Source organism: Lithobates pipiens, unplaced genomic scaffold (genome assembly GCF_037356315.1).
Source record: "Lithobates pipiens isolate NorthernLeopardFrog02 unplaced genomic scaffold, aLitPip1_a1.2 Scaffold_19, whole genome shotgun sequence".
NCBI classification, from domain to species: Eukaryota; Metazoa; Chordata; class Amphibia; order Anura; family Ranidae; genus Lithobates; species Lithobates pipiens.
The window spans coordinates 547905058-547931916 of NW_027507764.1; the positions used below are offsets into that span (position 1 = coordinate 547905058).

At 41.0% G+C, this 26859-nt stretch overlaps 1 protein-coding gene across 15 annotated transcripts in view; it reads left to right on the forward strand.

Annotated features, from left to right (window-relative positions):
- ENPP2 (ectonucleotide pyrophosphatase/phosphodiesterase 2) overlaps positions 1-26859 on the forward strand; it is a 188903-nt gene that overhangs the window by 142989 nt on the left and 19055 nt on the right. For 8 of the 15 annotated variants that reach the window (XM_077493256.1, XM_077493255.1, XM_077493258.1 and 5 more), the window contains 7 exons: positions 1788-1844; positions 2115-2252; positions 8333-8469; positions 14478-14613; positions 16749-16826; positions 20062-20194; positions 21175-21328. In XM_077493256.1, the coding sequence (XP_077349382.1) occupies positions 1788-1844; positions 2115-2252; positions 8333-8469; positions 14478-14613; positions 16749-16826; positions 20062-20194; positions 21175-21328 (833 nt within the window). The remainder of the gene's footprint in view (positions 1-1787; positions 1845-2114; positions 2253-8332; positions 8470-14477; positions 14614-16748; positions 16827-20061; positions 20195-21174; positions 21329-26859) is intronic. The other 7 variants (XM_077493261.1, XM_077493263.1, XM_077493266.1 and 4 more) reach the window with 2 other exon arrangements.

Below are 26859 nucleotides of genomic sequence, written 5' to 3' on the forward strand. Positions count from 1 at the left end.
CCATGATGGGGACCTTAAAGGCAGGTGTCTGCCATGTGGGCAGGCGTGCGCACTGGGAGTCTTGTTGGCAGTTGTCTACAATGGGAGCCATGTGGGCAGGTGTCTGCAATGGGGGAGCCATGTAGGCAGGTGTCTGCAATGGGGGAGCCTTGTGGGCAGGTATCTGCAGTGGGAACCATGTGGGCAGGTGTCCGCAACCGGGAGTCCTGTTGGCAGGTGTCCGCAACAAGAGCATTTCAGGAGTTTTGCCATGCAATGGTATGATTAACAAGTTCAGATTACACTTCTGGATCCTACAGGCCAGTTTTCACAAAGGGAGTCTTCTGGGCAAGTGTCTACAACAGAAGCCTTGTAGTAAAAACACATTCATAGACCTTTTCTCTGCACATTGGATATATTCTCCACATTTGCTCTATTGTATAGAGCACATGTTCCAGCCCATGTGAGTCCTCTCTGTAATAAGTAAATGTAATGCCACCCAACTTGGATATCTGCATAGTCCCTCTTAGGCCAATAGAAAAACGAGCGCTGTAAATACCAGTTTTAGCACTGTCTTCTGGCTATTCATGTGACTCTCGGCAAGTTTCCATGGCTACTGCAGGAAAGGCTGAGTGGCCATGTGATTCCCCAGCTGACGTCAGAGGGAGATTACGGCCCCTCCTGCAATATCCTTTCATTGGAGCTGTACAGCGGCCGCGAGTCATGTGGCCGACCTGAAGACAGCTCTAAATAGGTATTTACAGAACTCTTTTTCTATAAGACAGGTACAATGTGCTCTACCAGGCTCTAATAGAGAGTCTGGCAGAGTTTACATTATATGGGTTAACAAACCCTTTAAGAGAGGCCTGTAGGCTGCACTTGGCTTTGTTGGCTTTTCAAATTTCACTTCCTTACAAACTCGCAAGAGTAAAACAATCAGAATTTTTTATTTCAAGAAAACATAAAATGCATATAAAGATCAGTGGTTGTTCAGAAAATGTCATCTAGGTCACATTAATGCAGCCCAGATCTTTCTACCATTACTTTATCAGATAAATGTAATTGATTTCTGCTCTTCCTTTTATTAATCCTTACTGCTGTTGAAAATAAAGCAAAAAAAAAAACATGGTTTGGCTTTCATGAGTGATAGAAAAATCCAACTCTCACTTTCGTAGACAAAACATGATTAACAGTAATTTTAGGACAATGACGTCATGATTTGGTCAAAGTGCTAAACCTAGTAGTAATGACACATTCTGCCTTCCAATGAATTATTAAAGCGTAACGAAAACCAAACACAGAAAATCTGTTTGGCACTCCTTAGGTCAAGTAGCTGTATTAGTTTATTTAGTTTGGGATCTTTATTTTTACCTGGTATTCCAGCGAATGCCGCGCTACTTGTGTTTTTTTTTTTTGCTCACACCTCTACTGTTGCACTCCACTCCACAGCGACTGTTGCAATTATTGCAGAAGCCATGGTTATCATACAAACATGTCCACCTTTGTTCATCTGCATTACATAGGAGACTGCTGGGACTAGAATTTTACACTAATTTCTTTTTCGCTGACCGAAAGTGAGAAAGACATGACATTTCTGACAAGATCAACAGGTGTTTTGTGTATTTATTAAATGTTCTTAACCTAAAAAAGAAAACAAATGTAGCCACCACATCTAAGAAATGGTAATCTTCAAAGCATTACATTTTTGTTCTTGGGTTTAGTTCTCCTTTAAGATGAACACTGATTGAAGCTCACAGGGATTTTGTCGTCAAAACTGCACTAATGCTTGTATTTGTTTGTATTAACAGATGTGGCAGTAGACGAGCTTAGCAATGAAATTAAGGAGGTGCTACCAAGGAACTCAGGTTTGTCGATCTATTACTTGTGTAGATTTAACCTGCTCTTGTAAAATTACGTCTAGAAGGGCGATTTTCCAGAGGTGCAAGTTAGAAACCAGCTGAGAAAGAAAGCTGGGCTGAAAACTGCCACATCTGGTAAATCCTGACTCGCGTGTCGTCTGTCCTGAGACTGGGGAATAGGGAAATCTTTGTGTCTGTCCATCTGTGTCTTTTGTGTATGTCAAAGTGGTAGATAAATAAAGAATTATTATATCATATTTCTCTCAACAATAAAAGGCTTGCACACTGAGGATGACATTGCAGGGTCTGCGCTCTTAGAAAGGTTAAGTGGCAGCTCAGAAGATGCAACTTTAAGTACTTCTTCGTGGGAACACCAGCAGGAGTCCTCGGGAATGCCAATGACGAGTGGAGCTGGTGAGCCTTTGAAGCAGGACATATTGATGGCTGTCCAGCCCTTAAACACCCCTAACACCGTTTTTTATTCGTTTTTAAACATTTGGATCACATGTAATAGTACTACATTACTGTCCTTAATTTAGACTCTAACAGATGGAGCATAGTTCTATCATATCTATGGTGCTCATAAAGCACACTAGGCTTGAGTTATTGAACGTGGTTCTGTTAAGAAAGGGGATATATACATGGTACTTTCTGATGAAGGATTTCAAAAGTTTTGTCCTTTTTTATTTTAGCTTCTTGAGTCTTCTTATGTTCTGTTTATTTTCATTCTCATACCATGGCAATAGTGCTGTCTCTATCCCGGTTGGGGAGATTTTTCCTTGCATATTTTTAAGTTTTATCCTCTTCTCTAGGACAAGAGATATTGTTTCAGAGATAAATTTGTGATATCACTGGGGTTTAGCAATGGTTTTCTATCTTGAGTTTTTTCCTGTATCTGTCCCTTCAGCATATCGGCTTCCATAGAAACATACATCTGTGATAGCCAGGATCATATGGTATGCAGGTCAAACTTGATACAATGTGAAGAAAAAAAATCAGACCTAAAACTATCGCAAGAGTATCTCCTTTCCACACCAGTATGAACACCAGGGATGTGAGCCTTAATAGGTCTGGTTCCTGTACACTTCGGAAGCTTAAATTTGAGGAGAGAGCTGGAGTCAAATAACCCCTCACAATACTTTATTTGGTAAAAAGATAAGTGATATGGGACATCCAAACAAACCCAGCAGAACGCTAATGCTTTTCAGCTGAAGACTTAATCCTAACTCGACTAAGGCTTTAGTTAAAACATGTTGGCTTCCTGCTGGGTTTGTTTGGATTTCCCAGATCACCTATCTTTAACCAAAAAAAGTACTGTGAAGGATTGATATTGGACTCCATCTCTCTCCTCAAAGTAAAAATCAGTGGTAAACTTAAGTAAAAGCTACATGCCAAAAACATTCAGAAGATCCACAAATATAATTGGCAGAGGGTTTATATTATAATTCTCAACTATTCCATAAAAAATTTTTCTTGATCCTGCCCCTCCTGCCTACCAAGTATTCATGTTGGTCTTAAAGCGGAACTAACCCCCCCCCCCCCCTGTTTTACTGCCAAGGAAGCTTCCATCTTAACTTGATCTGCAGTTTCCATGGTGCTGCACGTGTGATTAGTTATGACACCAGCTATTTCTTGACCATATGGTAGAGCGCACAAGTGTGTGTGATAGTTCTCATTCACCGCATGAATAAACCAGGTTTTTTGACCTGTCCCCGCAGTTGCGCTGCCTCAGGCTAGCCAGCTCCGAGACTCAAATTGCATGGTTCCGCACCCCAGGCCAGGAGGGCCATGGGGGCTGGTCAGGAGGACCAGAACCAAGCAGACAAATATTCTCTCCAACAGAACAGAAAAGAACAGAACAGACCCAGAAGCACGTGACGTCAGTACCTTAAATACCACCTCCCAGAATGCAGAGCAGGAGAACACTCCCTGGCTGGTTCTGAAAGAACAGTGGCATTCAATAGACCCAGCTAGACTGCATTCTCACACTTGCCGACGGTGACAGCGACACCTGCAGTCAAGGAGAACCCAGTGCAACCCAGCTAGACTGGTACTGAAACCATAAATTTAGAAAATTAGCCCCAAAACCTAACTGTGGTTTCAGGAAAATTAACTTTGAAAAAACCATAGCGCCTGCTCGTCAGGAGCCAGCGCTACACTCATTTTGGGAGATTTGGAATACCTCCAGTGTCCAAATGAACTATCCTCCAGTCATTCCATTCCATCTACACTTAACGATTTGCCCTTAATATTTAAATGTATCCATTTGATTTTCTTTTACCCTTCTAAACCTTATGCTTTTATACTGCTAGCTTTGAATTAACATTTAAATGACAATTTTTCAGATCTGTATAGAATATGAAATTTAAAAATGATTCATACACTACCACATGGCCTGGTGCAGCCACAATCTGTTTAGGTTATTTTTTCATTATGTTTCCTTGCTGTCAGACAATCTGTCAGTTTTTTATTTCTGTGTGATTCTAAAATGTTTATTTCATGTGTCAGTTAAAGATGTTCTTTTTAATGACTTTTAATAGCTTATGGAATTCTTGTATTGGTTTGAATATATAATTTATAAGAAGAAAAGTCCTGTTATGTTGAGGATTTTTACTTATCGATAGAGTAGAAAAGAGTAGAGCTGGCCATACACTTAAGCCTCGCACACACGATCAGATTTTCCGCAGACAAAGGGTCAGACTTTTGTCCGAAGGGTGTTGGCTATGAACTTATCTTGCATACAAACGGGACACAATTGTCGGCTAACAAACACAACTGTAGTGACGTACTACGTGGCTTTTCAGCACTTTAGCGCTACCCTTTGGGCACCTTCTGTTCATGCTGTGTTTGGTGAGCATTGATTCCGAGCATGCGTGTTTGTACTTTGGTCTGATGGACTTGTGTACACACGATTGGAAAATCTGACAACAGAGCGTTGTCCACGGAAAATGTATAAGCCTGTCATCCAACATTTGTCCGCAGAAAATCTGACAACAATTGTCTGATGGAGCACAACAAACGTACAAATGGTTGGATTTTTTATTTTTTTTTATCATTTCAATTTCTTTATTAATTTTTATCTGTATCAAAAAGAAAAAATATAACGCTTAGCGTGGATACAACTTCGCTAAAACATCCATATACAAATTCTTAATATATTCTTAACGCCCACAGGTCGTCCGTTCTCCATATATTGCTTCGTTGACATTCTTATCTCGTGGAATAGGTACCCCCACAGGTCGTCCGGGACCTCTGTTAGTTATCTCCCATATTGTTTGCCTCATCTCCCCCCAGTATTTTTTAATTTCAGGGCAAAGCCACCATATATGGGCCGTGGTCCCTTTTTCTTTACACCCTCTCCAACACAGTTGTGCTATTTCACTTTGACATTTGGGTGCCTTCTCGTGGGGGATGTACTATCGGGCCAGGCATTTATAATTTAACTCTATCATATTGCTGTTGACCAAGGTGATATGTACTCGCCACAGTATTTGTCTGATTTCTGCCTTGTTTACTGGTATTCCTAGTTCCCTCTCCCACTTCTCGATGTATGGTGGTATTTCCGACCCTTTCCCATCGTTCTGTTCTCTGTAAATCCTAGAAATCCCCTTCTTCCTTCCTTTATCTATACAGATTTTCTCCAAAGGAAGTAGGTTTTCTGCCGATCTAATGGGCTGGGGCAAACGGTCGGCTTTTAAGCCAACAGTCTTTCAACACACAATTCCCATTGGAAAATCTGATCGTGTGTACGAGGCTTTAGATTTAACATTTGTACAAACGTTCTCATCCGTAAATTTCATGGCTTGATGAGTGTTGTTCAAGAGTACTTTCTTTTAACGCTCGATTTTTGGAGTGAATGGACTAAATGAAAACCACATTCACTGTTAGAAATGTGATATTTCGAATATCGGCTGAAAATGAACATTGATTTGACCCCACTAACAATTTATAATTTTTTTTAAAATTCTACCAGTATATGGCCAGCTTTAGACCCTTTCTCAAGTTTTTTTTTTTTTTTTTTTTTTTTTTTTTTTTTTACTGTGACCTGTGTACCCGCTGGGAAAATGTTGCCTCTCTATTTTCACTGAGACAGATAATTAACAGTATACTTCATCCTTTTATCTTCACAAATAAACCATTCATGTTATAATTAACATGCCTGGCTTGCAAAGAAAAAAAAAATAGTGGATGTCCACGTGCAAAAGCAAAGTTTCCCCATATATGTTAATGGGATGCATCATTTGCATAACACAAGGCACAACAGGTTTATTGATTCAAAGTTGGCTTTACCGAAAACCAATATCTTAGTACTAGGTTGTCAACAGTGGGTTGAATGTTCAACCAGCTTCTTCTATTGCCGCGTACACACGAGCGGATTGTATGGCGTACTTAGTCCGTCGAAACACATTTCAGCGGACAATCCGCTCGTGTGCGGGCTTCAGCTGACTTTTTCAGCGTGCAGTCCGGAGTACTAAGAATTTTGGTTTTTTCGAAATTCTGTCCGTCGTACTTTGGTTTCAGCGGACAATACGGTCGTCAGTATGCTAGTTCGACGGACTAAGAATGGCGCATGCCCAGAAAGGATTTACACGGCGGAAGGGTGCTTTGCTGTGTCTTGGACTTCCTATTTCTAGTCCCGTCGTACATGCTGTACACGTCATCGCGCAAGCTTTCGACGGACTGTTTGTGTATCCATGTGTGGTCAAGTCCGTTCAGTGGAAACTACGACGGATTGTCCGTCGGATTGTATGACGGACTAAGTACGCCATACAATCCGCTCGTGTGTACGCGGCATAAGTCTCAAAGACTTCAAAGCCACGATGAAGGTGTCATGCGCTTGTGGCTGAACTCTGGAATCAACGTGTTACTAAATCCACAACAGTAAAATCAGTCTGTATGTGCAGTAAAGCATGCTTGTTATACTCAGTGGAACCTAAGGGGTTAATCCTCTGCATTGTGTAAAGCTGTTTGATCCTGTCTTCTCTGTTTCTCCTTCTTCCATCGTCCTCATTCTATCTGCTGATAGAACAGAGGCTAGGGGACAAGCTGTACATGCTCAGTTTTCTGTGTTGCTAGAAAATGTTTTTTTTTTTTTTCTTTCTTTTTTTCTTGGGAGAGTGATCAACACAGGGCCAATCAGCACTGTCCAGACAGAGGGCCAAGGGTCCTGCAGCCTGATAGGACAGTCAGAGGAGAATGAACACTTCTCCTACAAGCTTTAACCAGACACTGATGGAAGTCACAAGACTGCTCTAACTGCTGATGAAAAAATATATTTAGCCATTTATATTTGCTAGAACTATTGCATTTCCATGTTCTGTGTATGGTGGGTGTCAGATATAGTGAATGCAGGCTCCTGGGTTTAGTAACACTTTAAGGTTAATTGTACACCGTGGTAATTTAATCACGAGAGACTGACACCATTTGCCTTTTTAAGGGTTTAAACATTTGGGCAGAGCTGTATAGCGCATCTGAACCCAAGAACAAAAATGTAACACGTTGCATGTTACCAGTCTGCAGATATAGCCGCTGTGTTTGTTTTCCCCTTTTACTTTCTAATGGTGATCCTGCCAGCAAACCCCCCCCCCCCCCAATGTTATGAAGACGAGCAGAGATGAATGTGTTGTGTAGTCCTAACACACATCCTGTCCTAGGTGCATACGGTGCACACTCACTGTACTCTATAACAAAACACCTTCAATGATATTAACATAGCAAAAGAGAGCAAATAAGAGATTTGTTGTTTGGATTTGCACTTTAAGGATCATTGCTGTATAGTAATAGTAATTATTGTATTCAGTTTTAAGTAAACCAAAATGGTACAAGTATTTTTCTGCATAGGCTTTTGCAATACTGCTATAAGAAATGTAATTTTTTTGTTAAAAAAATAAATCAAAACTCTTTGCCTTCATTTCAACAAAATCCCTTCCCTTCCATTTTGTTTAGGCAGTATTTTGGTGCTGGATGACTTGGCCCTCTACTATGTATTTTGTCCAATTTTTGGAATATTTGAATTTCTATATTTGCCATAATTTCCCTATAGCAGCTGTCACATTGGATGTCCAAGTTCTTACTTTTTGATGTAAATGCTTATATGTACTGGAAATGACAGGGTACATTTTCCAGACTTTCTATTTGAGAAGATTTCATGTTAATTTTGGCACAGTTCTATAAAAAAAAAAATTACACCATTAGTTCTGTCTCATCTTGGATGAGATCATAAGAAGTAAGTAGTAATAATTGGTGGTGTAATACTTTTTGCAAATGAGTTGAAAGATCCCCGAAGACAAATTATTGACCAAATAATTATTTTAGTTTAGTGGTGACTGCAAACCATAATGTTATAGTCTATTGGTACAAGGAACAACAACCAATTATTTATTTGTGATCAGATGTACTGAATGTGACCATTCACCCAACATTCTTAGCTGCTTTTGTTGGGTTTGGTCAAGGCAAGCTGAATAACCGATTGTTTGTTTTATTATATTTTACAGATAAAAACCCGCTCTATGGGAGACCAGCTGTGTTATTTAAGACCAAGTACAGCATATTGCATCACAGTGATTTCGTAAGTGGTTACAGCGAGAGCTTGATGATGCCACTTTGGACGTCGTACACCATCTCAAAACAGGTCCGTGCATTTCCGGGGCAGTCTCTTGGTGGGGTGATTTGCTAAAACTGGAGTGAATGGAATCTGGAGCAGATGGGCATATTAATCGGCTTGTTCAGTTAAAGGATACATCTACTTTTGTTGAAAAAAAAAAAAAAAAAAATTTAATCTAGCACAGTGGTCATCAACCCTGTTCTCAGGACCCACTAACAGGCCAGGTTTTATGTATTACATTGGGGAGATGCAGACTAGAATACTCCAATCACTGAGCAGCAAATGATATCACCTGTGATGTATTTCAGTTATCTTGCAAACCTGGCCTGTTAGTGGGCCCTGAGGACAGGGTTGATGACCACTGATCTAGCATATAACAGGGGTAGGCAACCTTGTCACTCCAGCTGTGGAGAAATTACCATATATTCCCATGAGACACTGCAAGACTCCACCCATAGGCATGTCTCCAAAAGGCAGAGGCATGATGGGATTTGTAGCTTCACCACCGCAGGAGTGCCGAGATTGCCTACCCCTGGTATTGACCATAACGCCTCCAAAAATATAATTTCCTGCCTGTGTGATTGGCTCATTGGTCTTCCCAGAAGTCTGCACTAAGATACAAGTCAGATTTTGGGAATCCTCTGCAAAATAAATTTCATTTTTGGTGAGATACTCCCCGAGGGTTAAAAATTTAAGAAGGGATGCACTTTTTTCATCAGAACACAGAGCACACCAGATCATTATAATGAACTTGAGCTTTCCATTCAGAATCAGTAAGTCCATCAATCAGTCAAATTTTGGTAAAATCCTTGCAATCTGTATAGATCACCAAGAGGGGATTATTTTTTTTTTTCTCTCATCAAAGATATAATTACTCTGTAGGTTTTTGAAACAAAAGCCAGAAGCTGATTGGTCTGCATGCACAGCTGCTCCAGACTCCAGTTGTTTTGGTTTTGAAGTGTTGGAGCTTAAAGGAGAGCAAGACTTGGGCTAGTCAAACATGGGGGACATTTTGTTCTAAGGTAATTTGTCAGAACCTGTAATAGTATCTTTGTTGACCTGACAAATTTCATTCGAAAGCCCTTCAGAATTTTGTTTGATGGGCATAACAGTGGTTCGAATTTTAACATTTTATTTCAGAATGCACAAAAGTGATGTATGTTTGTGACTGTGACCTTACCACATACTAAGCAGCGATCAACCATCAATCATAACATTGATTATCTGATTACAGTTGCATCTGAAAGGGGGGGGGATATATCGGGCAGCAACTGAACATGTTCATTATGTTGAAAACAGAAAAAATGGGCAAGCGTAAGGATATAAGCGATGTTTACAAGGGCCAAATTGTGATGGCTAGTCAACTGGGTCAGAGCAACACCAAAATTGCAGCTCTTGTGGGATGTTCCTGGTCTGCAGTGGTCAGAACCTACCAAAAGTGGTCCAAGGAAGAAAAAAACAGTGAACCAGTGACAGGGACATGGTCAGCCAAGGCTCATTGATGCACATGGGACGCATAGGCTGGTCTATTTGGTCTGACCCAGTAGAGGAGCTACCATAGGTCAAACTGATGAAAAAGTTAACACTGGTTCTGATAAGTGTCAGAACACAAAGTGCATCACAGTGTGTTGTGTATGTGCCTGTGAAGCCACAAAGTGCCCACGCTGACCCGTGTCCACAGGCAGAAGCACCTATAATGGGCACATGAGCATCAGGACTGGACCACAGAGAAGACGGGGGCCTGGTCTGATGAATTCGAAAATGGCTTGAGGAACATAACAATGATTATGAATTGTTGACTTGGCCTACAAATTCTCTCAATCCAATTTGGCCTTCCACTTTGTGTTTGTCTATCACATAAAATCTCAATAAAAATACATTCGGCTAATGTAACATCTCCGTTTGACATGTTGTATACACACCATTGTGTTTATACATAGGGGTATGTACAGCATGTTGTTCCCCTTTTTTTTATGTTGTATGTCTTTTTTATGTTTTTTTTTTTTTTCAATAAATCATTGTTAACGTGTTTATTTGTTTGGAGGAAGCCATTTAACGCCCAAATCCAATTCATATCCCTTTTCCCAAAATACATTTACATGTTTGGTTATAACATGACAAAATGTGGAACCTTTTCAAGGGTTATGAATACTTTTTCAAGGCACTGTAATTCATTTTTAATATTCAAAGCAAACGTGTGCATCCAGCCATGCTTCCATGCTTTATTTTGCTAAGAAATCCTTTTGAAACTCCCCCCCAGCATTTGTGGCTGCGGCTATCTTGAGTAAGGGCAGATGATTCATGTACCATGTACTTCCTGGAATCCATCTGCCCTTAGCTCAGGCATGCAGGCAGGAGGGTGTGCTAAGATGAGAAAGCCCCACCACCCCTCTTAAAGACTCCTGGGATGTATGACTTTGTTTGCCTAGGCAATGAAAGCAGGAAGTAACTGAAGAAATTTGAAAAAAAGGTTTACAACAAGCAAATATGATATACTTATTTATCCACTTACTAATGCTTAGCAGCATAAGGATTAAAGATAGTCAATGCTGATTGAGAGAGTGAAGTTCCACTTTAAAGTAGTTTTAAACCCTCACATATCGCCAGTGAAGTGACTGGTCTCTGGTGATTCACAGAGATGAAACATATCCTCCTACATAAGTTGTACCTGTTTATTTGCAGCCGTTTGCCCTTTACATCCTTGTAAAACTCGGATGAAAAGGATTTTTCACAGACTCCCAAAACAGGGGGTAGGGATCTGTAGTTACACACTGTACAAAAGCTCTGATTGGAGGGAAGGGACACAGCTTCACACAGGAACAGAGTTGAGGCTATCAATCAAGTGGAGACCCCCCCCCCCCCATGTTTCTCTTGGTGTCAGGAAAACTTGTTAGAAGTGACTAATGCTGATAGCAAAGGAAGGAAGCAGCGGATGGAACTTACACTTAGTGCTTTGGAGAAAAGCAAGTAAACACTATAGAAATGTTTTGTTCAGATTTCATGCCAAAGGTTTACAACCACTTTAAAGTGCATTTCCGCTTTTGCGGTCAAATGTGAGAATTTGGCTTGGTACCGGCCTCTTGTAGTCCCAGTACAGCAGAGCTCAAACTGGGGGAGAGAGAAGCAGCGTAAGGATCTAATTGATTGTGCTGCAATGCAAAAAACATGCTGATAGTAAGGAGAGAGCAGAGTGACAGATGAGCTAATTTACCTGCTGCTTCTCCTTTCTCTCCTTTCACTGTCCAGTTTTTTTTGGCGGGGTGGGGAGGGATTTTTTTCTCAAATTGTCTTTTTTTTTGTTTATAGAGCAAAAAATAAAAACAATAAAAACAGAGTTCATCAAATACCACCAAAAGAAAGCTCTTTGGGGGGGAAAAAAGGGAAATCAATTTTGTGTACAGCGTGGTACGACCGCGCAATTGTTAAAGCGACGCAGTGCCGTATCGCAAAAAATGGCCTGGTCATTACGGGGGTAAATCCTTCCAGGGGCTAAAGTGGTTAACCAAGTCATACGCCCAGTTTAGCATCGCAGTCTGCCAAGTTCAGGAACCTTTCTGGTGCCATCCCTCCCTCTCGCCGCCTGTCACAGCCCGTGCCAGTCGTGGTAGAATGCAGCATTGGCCAACCACGGCTCGGACGTGTTCAGTGAATTCCAAACAACTGAAAGGAATTCATTGTGGAGAAACAAATGACTGGTGATGTTCTTTCCTGTCCCCGGAGAACAGCTCGAAACATTTGAGAAATTGTTGCAATTAAGCGGCCAGGTGTTGTGTGGGATTTCCCAGGAAGCCAGACACGTCAAGACCTATTTATCAGGGCTTGCCTAATGTTTATATGATCTCTATCTTGGTGTTCTGGTGCTCTCCGTGTATCTGCCTGTAGAGTTCACCAGTCAAGGAATCTGCCCTCTTATCCACATAATCCTGTCTGTGGGTTCTTCTGAAGGTTAAAGGATCAGCTCACCCAAAATGGATATTTAGCGTAAATCTAAAGCCAAAACCCTTTATTTTGTTTAATTCAGGTAATTATACTGTATATTCAATTTACTATGTGCAATACATATTTATTATACATTCAGATCCCTGCCCCCCCCCAAGGAGCTTACAATCTAAAGTCCCTAACTCACATTCATACACACATACACTAGGGCCAATTAACTGCTTTCCAACCATCCGCCGTCATCATACTGCGCCATGGAAAGAAGAAAAATGGCTGCAAATCCAGAACTTCCAACTCCCATGACACATAATGGACTACTTTGCGATGCATAGTAGTCCATTATGCTTTGCCTTTGCAGGGAATGGAAGAGGAAGTAAACCCATCGGGGTCCTCGGAACAAGTGACCTCATTGGAAGTTTTCTCCTTTTAGGCCCCTTTCACACATGCGGATGGTATGTCCGTATTTCATCCATCCGTTTGCGGATGAAATACGGATATACATTCATCCCTATGGGATAGCGGGTGTCTGCGGATGAGCATCCGCAGACACCTGCTATTGTCCGCCTCCGCAACTGTCCGATTCTGCAGACGGAGGAAAGTCCTATTTTTCTGTCCGTCTGCAGAGCGGATCGGACGAACACGGACAGACGGTCCGTGCTTGTCTGATCCCCATAGAGGAGAGCGGAGAGCTGACAGGGTGGTCCCTGCACAGTGTGCGGAGACCGCCCTGTCCGCCTCCGGCTCAGCGGGGACAACGGAGCGATCCCCGCTGAGCGAGCGGATCATCACGGGGCGGATCATTACTGATCCGCCCCGTGTGAAAGAGGCCTTAGTCCTGTTCTCAAATTTTTTAGCTCTCACTCACTTTTAGTCCAGGTAACTAGAGCAATTACAGTGAATTTCCCTTGCAGGACTACAATAAAATCCGGACAGATTCGCTTCTACCAAGCAGCTAATCGCCTCTTTTTCAATGTCTCCTTCTTCCATCCAGCTATTTTCCACCTTCTCCAGTTTATGTACAGTTTAGAGGATCTTTGTGCTCTACTGCACCTCTCTGTTTTTCAGGTGTGGATGTCCTCTCCCAATTACTATTTAATGAAACCTTGTGAAGAACATTGATAGGCTTAATTAATTTTGAGCAGTCAATACAAGAAAAGAAGTGGATTTTTTTTTTGGTTCCCCTCTCCTGAAACTAAACCTGACCCCTTGTCATTCAACTGTCAAAAGCTAGAGCTTCAGTGGGCAGTGTTGTCTCCTAGCATTGGGCAGTGAAATTACAGGAGGAAGGGCTTAAGCTTGACTTGCACAGATAAGACCCCAAGTACAGCAGGGTCTTGCCATCCAAAGGTGATTCACAAAGACAAGGTAAAGTGTTTTGACGGGTAACCTGGTACAAGGAGGTTCTTGCACTTTGGTACTGTTGTCACCTTAATGCTGTGGTCTAGGTCGATAATGAAGACACACTTTTACGTAGCATAGATATTCGTTAATACACTTTTAAATGTAATAATGCAACCAGCATAAGTACCTGAATTGCCTCTTGCATTCCCCTATATAACAACATTCAGAAAGGGAAAGAGAGAGAGGCAGTACTGCAGGCAAAAGTGCTGGCAAGGATCATGCTGATAAGAGGAAATAGAAAGGGTATGACCTTAAATAGTTTTGCTGAGTTCAATCTTCCACTCACAAGAGCTGTGAGTGAAAAAAGGGACACCACTATATTCCTTAACTTTAAGTGGTGTTATCCACCTGGTTGTGCTTTGTGGCAGGACTGTCCAAATCTCAGGAATGGATGCACAGAAATGTATAAGTGAAATAGCTTACTTTGTGTTTTGGCTGTTTGCTTGGAGGTCAACTTTGAAACATTATGGGGCAGGTCTAGCTCCCTTTTAAAGTAATATAATGCTACATAATTGCCCTCATACACCAAAGTGTCTCAGGCCTCTCCAGCATTATAACCCTTGGCAACCAATAAACTTTAATTCAATGTCTGACTATTTGTCTTACCATACATGTTTAAATCTTGTCTATACTTTGCTCCGTATACAAACTCTAGTACTAATATGACACATCGTATCATATGACTTTCTTTTCAGGCAGAAGTAAATGGCATCCCTGACTATCTCTCGAATTGTGTAAGACTCGACCCACGCATTTCTCCTGGCAACAGCCAAAGCTGTTCTGCTTACAAAGCTGACAAGCAGATGTCCTATGGATTCCTCTTCCCACCCCGTGAGTCTTATCTCTGCATCTTGATCTGTGTGTTTTAACTTGTTAATGGTGGTTTGCAAAAGGGGAAAAAAACATGGTATGATAATTGCTAGTATCAGTGTTGCTCTGTTAGAATTTGGACAACCTTGAGTTTTATCTAAAGTTCTGTGCGAAAGGCTACATGCTGATTAAGAAATGTAAAATGTTGTGTTTGTACAAATACAAATTTCATCATATGGGTAATGTGTGATACACTTTAACTGGAATCAGCTAGCATGTTTGGGCTTGCTGTCAGGGCTTTAAACTAAAGGAAGAAAGCCAAAGTATTGGCTCTATAATTAACCATATAGACCAATCACATTCTCTGAAAAAGTTAATCCTGATTGACTACTATAGGCCATAAATTTATTTTTGCTCCAATTTTTCTGATTGATCCCAACAAGCCCTGCAGTGTATAGTAAGGCAATATAATAATTGAAAAAACTGCAGTGCATCTACCCATGTTAGGGCTTGTCTCCACTGCTGGGTCAAATTTAACACCTCGCGTTTTCAAAGCATTTGCATATTTTTTTTTTTAACATATGTGGCTGCCTTTAGGTTGGGAAGTGGTAAAGTTGCCTTATGCTCTCACTTTTGAATAGTGCACTTCACATTTTCTTTAGTAAGTTCCACAACCTGCCGCAACCCTTCCACTTTCGTCTGTACTAGGCTATTTAATAGCATTATTGTGGTTGTAGGAGGTGGTTCAAACACTCAAATTGCCCTGTTTACCTCCAGTGGAGACAAGCTTTTAAAGACCCTACAAATGCAGAGCAATACCAGTTGATCTGCTAGTAATTTACTTAAGTGTAAGTTTACCTTTTTAGGAAAAATGAAAAGGTGAAATAACACTCTACCCTAATCCCTGCTGTGCTTACCTCTGTGTATATTGCCAGTACTTTGACAGTTAAGATTAACATAGAGTTAAGGTTGACTTTAAACCCTCCAACATACTCCATAGTAAATCTGTGGTCAGCCCAAAATTGGTAAATGAGCTTTAAAATAAACCTTCACTGACCTGTGTAACTGCAGGTACTGTGGAACAACTAATCACTGGAAAAAGAAGTTGGAGGACTCTCCACCATGGGGACAGGAAATATCAGTAAAAACCTTTCTCACGCTATTCAAAACTGAAATAAATGTTTGGATGGAGATGTGTTTTAACCACTTAAGCCCCGGACCAATTTGCAGCCAAAGGACCAGGCCCCTTTTTGCGATTCAGCACTGCGTTGCTTTAACTGACAATTGCGCAGTCGTGCGATGTGGCTCCCAAACAAAATTGGCGTCCTTTTTTTCCCACAAATAGAGCTTTCTTTTGGTGGTATTTGATCACCTCTGCGTTTTTTCTTTTTTGCGCTATAAACAAAAATAGAGCGACAATTTTGAAAAAAATGCAATATTTTTTTCTTTTTGCTATATTATCCCCAAAAAATATATAAAAAAACATTTTTTTTCCTCAGTTTAGGCCGATACGTATTCTTCTACATATTTTTTTTTTTTTTATTGTTTTTTTTTTTTTTATTGTGACTGTGGCGTTATGGTGGACACATCGGACATTTTTGACACATTTTTGGGACCATTGTCATTTATACAGCAATCAGTGCTATTTAAATGCATTGATTCCTGTGTAAATGACACTGGCAGTGAAGGAGTTACCACCAGGGGGCAGTGTAGGGGTTATGTATGATGTTATGTGTTTTTTTATTTTTTATTTAAAGGGCCGTGGCCTGGCATGTGAGGTCACTGATCGTCCTTACCTATAAAAGGGAACAGACGATCGGTGACGGCCACACTAGGAAGCACAGGGAGAGGTTTGTTTACACAGACCTCTCCTCGTTCTTCAGCTCTGTGACCCGATCGCAGGACACCAGCTGCGATCGGGTCAGCTGGTCCCGCGGCCACGGTCACAGAGCTCAGGACCGGCTGGGCACTTAAAGAGCCACGTACAGGTATGTGCTTGTGCCCAGCCGTGCCATTCTGCCGACGTATATCGGCGTGAGGCGGTCCTTGGTGGTTAATGAGAGATGATTGTTTTATATCTTGTTGTTATTAACTTATGTTAAGATGTTATATATGGCTTTGCATATAAAGCTTATATTTTTCCTTTGTATTTTTAGAATTGAGTTCCTCTGCAGATGCCAGATATGATGCATTCCTCATTACAAATGTTGTTCCTATATATCCAGCATTTAAAAGTAAGTATACTAATAATCCATTACTAAAACTAAAGGCAAACATTTCCTTCTAATCTTAGACTAGATGAAAGTGATGACCTGTTCTAACAACCCTAAAACTTGGATTGCCCATTACTTTTTTATTCAATGACATTGGTCAACATGACTAACTGGGACAAAGGAGATGCAGAGGATGACAACCAAAGGCAGAGGCATGGAGGAGCTCAGCTATAAGGAACGATTAGAGGAACTGAATTTATTTTCTCGTGAGAAATGGAAATTAAGGGGAAATATGATCAACATGTATAAATACATAAGTGGTCCATATAGTGAATGTGGTGTCGAGTTATTCACTTTAAGGTAATCATAAAAGACAAGAGGGCACTCTTTATGTCTGGAGGAAAAAAGATGATATCTCCAAATATGGAAAGGCTTCTTCGCAGTAAGTGCTTTGAAAATGTGGAATAGGCTCCCTCAAGAGGTGGTCCTGGCCAGCTCAGTAAATTGTTTTAAGAAGGGACTGGATTTTTCCTAGATACACATAATATAACTAGATACTAAGATTACATTTATAGTTAACGTTGATATAGGGAGGGAATATCCGATTGCTTTTTGGGGGATCAGAAATGAATTTTTTCACCTGCTGGAGCAAATTTTTATCATGCTCTATTGGTATTTTAGTTCCTTCCTCTGGATCAACTATGGGTGTATATGTATGTATATGTGTATGTATGTATGTATGTGTGTGTGATGCATTTCAGAATTTATTTATTCCTCGCCGCCCAGGGCTGTCAGCTTCCACATCCCATCAGCAGCGTCTGCATCATATGGTGGACGATTATCTAGGGGTAAAAACAGAGATAGAGAGCTTTCCAGTCGACGATCCGCTGGCTTACTGGGTCATGAGAATAGACCAGTGGCCAAAACTTGCCCAGTATGCTATTGAGCTGCTGGGCTGCTCTGCATCCAGCGTGCTTTCCAAAAGGGCATTCCCTGGACCGTCTGACTTTTATCAAAATGAATCAGTCCTGGATTACCAGCAGCCGATGTTGCCGATTTAAGTGTTTTTGGGATGTGGAATCTCTGCAGGACTTCTAGGCCGCCTCATGTTGCAGGTGTTGATTTCATCTGAGAAGGTTTTTGGTGTAGGTTTCATGGGCATAATTAACACCCGAAGAACAATTTTTCACAACTGTTTGACAGGGACTGTATTTTTTTTCCCGCTGCAACAGATGGGCTGAGAAATTTGCCAGCTATAGTCTACAGATAGTGGTGTGCTGCTGGCATATGTGCTGCAAGGAGCATAGACTCCCTGCTCTATATCATCATCCCTGCCAGTGGAGGCTGCTGAGAGGTCATGAGGTATAGCAGGGACAGACTGAGGTGAATCAAGAGGAGGGACAGATTTGTGCCCCTTTTGTGTGGCTTTGCGGTGCTTTTGCCAATGGGCTGAGTGGTGGGAGGTTAAATGCCTTGTCAAGCATTTGGTACCCAAATGGTTGGTGTTTTTGCCACGTTTGAGACAAAGTTTGCAAATAGCAACAGTGTGATTGGCTGCACATGTACTAAAAAAACCCAGACAGCTGAGCTGTGGGAAGTGGGCTGGGCGATAACAGCTCCACAATGTGATGGAATAGGGTGGCTGCTCTTTACTCTTCCATGATGGCTGCCTCGTTGGGGTTATGCCTCACCCTCACTTTCCTCCTCTGTTCTATCCGGCACCCAAGTTGAGTCGGTGGCCTTATCATTATCGTCATCGTGACCTTATCATCTCCTCAATCCTCATTACCACTGAAGACAACTTGGCAATAGGCTGTGGCTGGGGGAACATGAATGCCAATTTGTGTACCAGTGTTCTCCCCTCTCTGTAGGCTCATATTCCTGCCTTCCTCAACCTCAGAACCAACATCTGAATCGAGTAATGGCTGTGCATCATCAAGGAGCAAGTGGCTGTTTGTTCAAATAACTCTGCTGACTCCTCCATGCCTGATGCTGGGGCTATGGTAGGAATAGATGTGGACAAGGAGGCAGGTTTTACCACTCTGCCAGCTGCAGGGGACTGTGCAATAGTCTCTGCTTGGGGGACGAGGATGGTTTAGTAAGCCAGTCCACCACCTCCTCTGCATACTGTGGCTGGATAGCACAGGCCACCTCACTAAACAGAGGAAATGATGCCCTGCCTGAGGACTGACCACGTCCACCTTTGCCTGTGGACACATATACGCTACTGGCCCCCTTACAGTGCCATGGGAACGTCAGCCTCTCCGCCTTGTTCTCCCAGACATGAGGGGGGTGCTTATTACCAAAATGTAATAAAGATGTGTAAATGTGTATGTGGATGCACTTTAACCAATGGAAAGTGGTGTTTGGTGCACTTTAATTTGAGTATTCACGACACAGATACACTCCACTCCACGGATACATTATAATATACTGCGTCAATCGTGCAGTAACGCACACAGCTATATGGCGTTAAACATGCAGTAACGCAATTAAATATACAACATTATACTTGCAGTAATGCACAGAACTATATGGCATTAAACTTGCAGTACCGCAATAAAATATACTGTGTTAAAGGTGAGCCTTTAATGGTATCTGAGGACTGGTTTTGGAACACTAGTATAACTAATTTACACTATGTGGAGTTTCTCTGTTTTTCTTGGATATAATCATCTAAGTACCATCCGGGTATTGTGTGTGCCTCTGGTCTGCTACCTGCTGAGTCCATCTAATCATCACGGGACCAAGTTACATCAAGGACCCAAGGATCACCTCCCATTGTGACCGACACTAGCGGTGTGGAAGCTCCTCCCATTGGTTTGATTACACCTCCTGCTTGGTTGACTAATGGGGTATATGCCTTTATTGTGTCCACTCGCTCCGGTAAGCCTTTTCATAATTTGTGGTGGATTCCTTCGCTCATATGATCTCTGCTGTTTGCATTGGGATTCAATCTCCCTTTCTTCCTTGAAAACCTCAAAGAACTTCTGTTTTTCACATATGGATGCACTGGACATTTTTTCCTTGAATGCATTTTATAGTTTATCCAAGCTACAGGAACTAAAGAAGTGGTTTGGATGAGCTGCAAAACGTCTTCAGCCTTACAGAGTCCAGAATGTGACTACTACTAGCTTTTGACTGGCATTGGACTGCAATAAGAAATAGAAATCTAAACGGCTCATTATAGATGGACCATAAGGAGTGGAAATATACAGATGTGAATTAATTTATGTTTTTGTTTTGCTTTTGTTAGAGATCTGGAACCATTTCCAGAGGGTCCTGGTAAAGCGATACGCATCAGAAAGAAATGGAATCAACGTCATTACTGGCCCAATATTCGACTATGACTATGATGGCTTATATGATACTTCTGACAAAATCAAAACGTATGTTTATAAATTGGCTTTTTTTGTTGTTTTTTGTGTTTTTTTTTTGTTTTTTAATAAAGGAAACCTCTACTTGAAAAATAAGTGGTCTGCCATCGATAGTTGTCCAAAGCAAAAACTCCAGAATAGTTTAAATTGTATCTACAGACAATACATTTTTTTCTTTGTTTTGATTTGTTGTTTAATCAGATCAGGAAGTGATAGAAAATCACCAGGAGGGTCAAAAATGGCTCCTCTCCTTTATTAAAAAAAAAAAGAAAAAGAGAGATGAGAATCCCCGTAATTTTTTTTATTGCATTGTGTCCCCACTGGACAGACACTTTCTCTCTAGTTGGACAGGAAATCAGGGAAAATTGCCAAACAAGGCCTCAAGTGGTAGCTCAAGCCCGCTTTCACATGTGCGCCTCAGCTTTACGGAAGCCACTTGCTCAATGGGGGATCGCTCTTCTGATCCCCGCTGAGCAGGTGGATGACAGGTCCATGTCTGCTCTGCTGTGCAGAGTGGACACGGACCCAGTCCTGCTGTTCTCTATGGAGAATTTGGATGGATCCGATGCCATCCGATCCACCGGACAGAAAAAAAATAGGACCACCATCCGTCTGTTTTTTTTTTATGGACAGGATTGGAAGGCAGCAGGTATCGGTGGACATGTGTCTACTGACGTCCCCTGCTCCATAAAGGAGACTGGCGTGTCCGATCAGGGACCTGATCGGACAGCCTGTGTGGACAGGGCCTAACTTTGACCGAGGATTCTTGCCAATCCCCACATTATCCAAAAAAAGTGTCTGGAGTTGCACTTTGTGTTTATATGTCTAAGGATTAGATTAGGGTAATGGATTAGACCATGTATGGCAAGTTTTATTTTTTTCTGCATATTTTGTTGTTGTTTTGATGGTGTGTGCATGGGGTTTTACTGTATCCTGTACTACCTGACCTTGTAGGAACAAGGCTTTACTAACTTACTGTTTCTCTTCATCAGTTTCGTAGATGGATCAATACCAGTCCCAACACACTACTTCTGTATAGTCACCAGCTGCTTGGATTATAACCAGCCAGCCGACAATTGCGATGGCAGATTATCCGTTATGTCTTTTATCATTCCCCACCGGCCAGACAACGATGAAAGCTGCAATGTAAGTCCAATTTGACTTTTTATATATTAAATTTATATTCATGTATCAAGCACTGATTTACTTGTTGCAAGTTACTTTAAAGAACATCTGAGTTGTTTTACATTTTGGAGGGCCAGTTCACTAAAAAAATTGATATATCTGTGTTGGTGAGTTCCCTGGTCTGCATACCTGTTGTAGCCTTTGAGAAGCTCCCACCATGCCTGCTGGATTTTTTAAATATATTTTTTATTACGGAGAATATTAACAGATGAGCTGGAACATTCAAAGGCAGGAGGGATACAAAAAACTCTTAGGAGGGCAGGATCAAAGTTCAGAATTATAGCGGGCAGAGCTCACTGTTATATTGAAGTAATACGAAGAAGCTAGGCGATTGGCTAACCCCTCCAGGCTACACCTATAACATGAACACCACTTTTGTGTAAAGTGATCCTTTTAAACGAAGGATGTATGTTGCAGAAAAACACAGTAGGAGTTGGCAGAGAGAGACTATTTGCTCTGTACCGGGTTTAGCCAGGCTGTATGCATACCTAGTGGAGCTGTAATTGTTGGCAAATGTTCCACTATTCTTCATGTTCTTGTTATGTCCTTTTTTTTTTATTTTTTTCAAAATAGGTTCCATATTTCAAATTGTTTTCCTTCTTATTTTTTTTGTCTCTTCTGTACAGTTCACCTTATCAATGCATCTTCCCCTTTTCTATCTGAAAACAATTTGAAGCTTAAATGTGTTAAAGTATAGCTAAAGGCAAAATATTTTTGGGGTTTTTTTTTTTTTTCATTTTGGATGGAGTAAAGTATCCAGTTGGTTTATTTCTATCTGTGTCTCATGCGGGATATCTCCCTTTACTTCCTGTCCCATAGCCAAAACAGGAAGCGAGGGGAAAGTATATGAATCCCTGGTTGTCATCAGAACTATTGCCCCTATTATTGGAAGTTTTCCCCTCTCTTCATGTTGTGGTGTCAACTCAAAATGTAGGATTTTCTTACATTTTTGGTGATGATGGTAAACCAGATATGTAAAGATTATGAATCTCCCTAATGGAGACACAGTTGGCAATAAAAACATGACAGGGGTTCTAATCCCCCTCTATTCAAAACTATAAAAATTTAAGTTTGCCTTTTTAGTTATTAAAAATAATATTTTACAGATTTTAGTGTTGACATTCTACTAGTCTTAATTCCAACTGATGTTAGCCTTGCTTTGGCTAACCAGAGATATTCCCTGATGTTTTACCTGAAGGTCATTTCAGATGATCTTATACATGATGTAAAAGAACTCAGATGTGGTTAGAGGTCCAAGAAATCAACATGGTGTCCATTCACTTTGCTACATTTAAATAATTGGGTCTAGAGATGCAAGAAGACCCATAGCAAATTGCTCTAAAATATTGAAAAACTGCTCTTGCCCATAACCTCCAGACTCTCCCTTTCATGTCAGTATGGCCTTATAGGAGAATGAAGGGGAGAATCCGGCGGCCATGGGAAATACTGCCTTCTGCCTGGACAGCAAGCTGCATTATTAGTTCATTAATGCTTCAATTCTGCAATGCCTGTTTTTATGAAATATTTATGGTCGCAGTAAATTAACCAGCCTGTTTAATTCCTGAAATATCGGGAAATCCTGCATGGCAGCAAAACAGCTTGTTTGCTTGATATTATATATTGGCTGTTTTGCATATTATGTAAATGCTTTGATATTGTTATTAACTTTAAAGCCAGGGTTTCCTTATAATGACAAAACTTGGGTTTCCTCTTGGACTGGGTGATGAATCGGAAAACCTTTTATGGTCGATTTTTTTTTTTTTTTTTTTTTTAACGTTTTTAAAATTGCACGGCTAGAATTGGGGTCGTCATCAGAATTTGTAAGGCCTAGTCTTTAGTAGAATAATTTACCCTGTGGCCTCCTGGGACATATTCTAGTTCAGTGCTTCAAAGGCAGGCATGTGCAAAGGCAGCTTCCACCAGAGACCAGTTTGTCCTGTTAACCATTCTCATTGAAAGTAAAGGAAAATCCCAAAGTTTGGGTTGTCCCCAGAAAAGTAATAGTAGGGAAATCTTCCAATTTCAAAACTAGTTCTGGTGACCTGGGGGGCCCAAAAGGATTCTCTTGATTTGCAGGGGCTTCCTCTCACTTACCCGGCTCTATGGGATAGTAAGTTAGTTATAGTAAATCTCCTCCATGCTAGACAGGAGCTGTGCTGTCCAAATTGCATTTTTTAACTGAATTATCTAACTTCTAGTTAAGGATCAGAAAAATGTATACTGTAATTGTGGAAGTTCTAAAATCCTCTGGCAACTCACTCAACCACAGCTAAGGCAATAGTCATATGGTCTATTCTTAGTAAATTGACAATAAAGCATAACTAGAAAGTTAATGGCTCTGACCGAACGCTGCCTTTTTACCTTTGTCATGGACAACAGAACTGACCACGTGATTGACACGAGAAGAGTTTTGAATTCTCTTTTTAAAATGTTATTTTAATGGCAAGTGTCTACTTTAGGATTGCGCTGAGTTGAGGATAGGGTACATGGAACTACAGAGACCTGTAAGAAAAGCTGACATTTTAAACTAAAACAGTTGCGATCCAATGCAATATTGTCATGCAAGAGGAGAGGACATGCAAGCTCACTACTGTATAAGTGGCCTGATACTTTCTACAAACCTAAATAGTGACCTCCCCCTTACCTGAAGGCTCCATATCTTTAATATTGTCTGCAGTCCAGTTCCTGGTGTGATCTTTGTAGCATCCATTTGACACCCCAAAGGCAGAATATAACCTCTGGAGGCCAGAGGTGGGCTAGCATTTCACCCCAGGGCTGAGTCCATGGTTAAAATAGGGGGACCGAGAGAGGATATTGGGCACAAGTCACGTTTTGTCTTTTTTAAAGTTTTTATTACAGAACAATAAGGTTGTGAAGTATAGGGTTCCCAGATACCATAGCAGATCACTTACAGACTCTCTAGATCAGTGTCCAGCTTTACAGTGTCAGAACCTTTAAGTTGACCCGGCAACACTGTGAGCACCTTCCCAAATTTCAGTGCGTCCTCCGAGTCACCAGGCCCTTCTGGGAGACCAGCCTTCTCCCTGGCTCTCTCCAGCAACAACCGCCCCCCCCCACCCCCGGTCTCCTTCTTGGCACAGCTTGCTCCGGACCAGTTCAGCACCTGTTGGGCCCCAAAACAGGCAATTACGCCTAATAGCATATCTCCATACAGCAGCACCTCCCTAGGCCTCAGCCCAGGGAAAGATAGAGAGAACATGGTCTGTTTCAAATATTTATATCATCCCCCAGCATGCACTAGTGGCAGTAACTGCCTTCTGGATTGGCTGAAGAAAATATAAATATTCATCACTTCGTTTTGTTTGTGAAATCTCATACTATGACCAGTTATACCAGTGATGGCTACTGGCGACGGTGAGAAATCGCAAGCCAACTTAAGCTTAGGGAAAAACCACGTGAAAAAAACTATAGAATCAGTCTGAGCTAACTATAGCCCGGCCAAAAACGAAATCTACATAGTAGCCCCTGTTTAGGACAAGGAGGCTGCATCATCTACTTTTACAGGAGAATCTTTAGGATGGATGAACATGAATCTCATCCATTTTCTGTGAATAAGCATTATATCGCAGCACATGCCAAGATTAAGGAGATTGTGGACTCCTTTGTCCCCACTCTCTATCTTCAGTATGCAGCACAGGCGTAAACCTGGTCTATTGATGTCCTTATAAAATGCATCTGTCACTACCCTTATATACCTAAACATAGTTTGTCAGCTTCTTTATGACAATAATGGGCACATTAACATAATTCAAGCAAAAATGTAAAAAAAATAGTTTAAAAATTCCAAACACACTCTCAAATAAATATATAACTTTAACAGCCACCCTATCATAACCTATAGACCTACATAAGAACTTTTTGCACTGCACATATATGGTATCCTTAAACAAGTTTGAAGTTGAGCAATTAGACTGAAGGGTCTATTTATAAATGGTTTTACACAGGATTCGCTTAACTTTGAATCCAATTCGAATTTTTTTTGACTCGGGTGACATTTGTGTCTTGCATAAAAATAATGTTAAAGGTACAAATGCAAGTTGCCTATTTACAATTTTATCTAAGTTTTGGTTGACACAGTTAAGCAAAAGCGCACACACACATATCTGATTGTTTATTATTCACTTATAATGCTCACAAAAATATAATTTTTTTTCTAAACATTTTCGTTACGGTCATGAAACATTTAAGATCATCAGTACTATTATTGAATACAATATACTTCCTGCGCTTCTATAAACTATATGGTTTTGGGGTATCTTTTCTATACTTTCTATTATGTGATGAATGTAAAAAGTAGGTTTGTCCATCTACAGCTACAACATTAGATGAGCTCATTTGAAAGTTTGAAACTGGTTTCTACTGGAGGAGAAGGATTGATTTGAAGTGTAGTTCGTCTTTCTCTTTTATATCGCTGGTAGCTTTTAGACTTGTATAAACCAAATGGGTGGTTTAGTATTTAAAAAGTTTGTCTACCCAAAACTGTTATACTGGCCTCTGTTTCTGGTAAAGAGCTAAACCATCTTCAATTTCCTAAATCTCATAGATTATATTGGTAAGATCCTTTGGCTGGGCTTTTGTGGCCAATATTTAGGACTCCCACTCACCCTGTAGGTTTCATTATTTATTTTATATTGTGGAGATGCTGTAACTCACAAGATGAGCAGTATAGTTGCCTGCCCAGCTCCTATCCAAGGATAGGAGCCAGGCGGGCAACAACTGCATGTGGCAATCCCTGTTAGTACATTCGTGAGTACAACTTGGTACAAGAAAAATCAGAGGGCCCTGCTCATTAGAGCTTGAAATCTAAGAGAGAGGGTAAAGTGATATAAAAAGGTAATAACTGTGGGGCATAAGTTGATAGAGAAATTAAAAACAGTGTATTAGTTAGAAAGGGGATAGGCTTCTTTAAACAGAAGGGTTTTCATTGGACCATCTAAAGATGGATAGATTAGGAGGTTGTCGGACAGACTGGGGTAGGGAGAAGTTCGGGAGCAGTCCTGGAGGCGATCATGGGAGGAGGTTATGTGGGAGCTAAAGAACAGGAGGTCTTGGGAGGACCAAGAGAGTAGTTTGAATTATATTTTGTGATGTAGCTGGGGGAAGAGTTGTGGATGGCTTTGTAAGAAGTTGTTAGTGCTTTGAAATTTATTTGTTGGGTAAGTAGAAGCCAATGGAGGGATTGGCAGGGAGGGGTACTAGATACTGAACAGTTGGTAAGGTGGATGAGTTTGGCAGCAGCATTCATGATGGACTGAAGGGAGTATAGCCTATGTAAAGGTAATCCAATGAGTAGGAAGTTGCAGTAGTAGCTGTATTACCCCAGAGCTGCTGACTATACAAATGCTTATAAAGAACTAATCTTGCATGGCTGTGAAGAGAGACCTCTAATGACTAATCAACAATAATGACCATGTACACTCGCTTCATTTTGTGTTTCTTTTACATTAACTCCATCTCTTGCTTGTTGACTA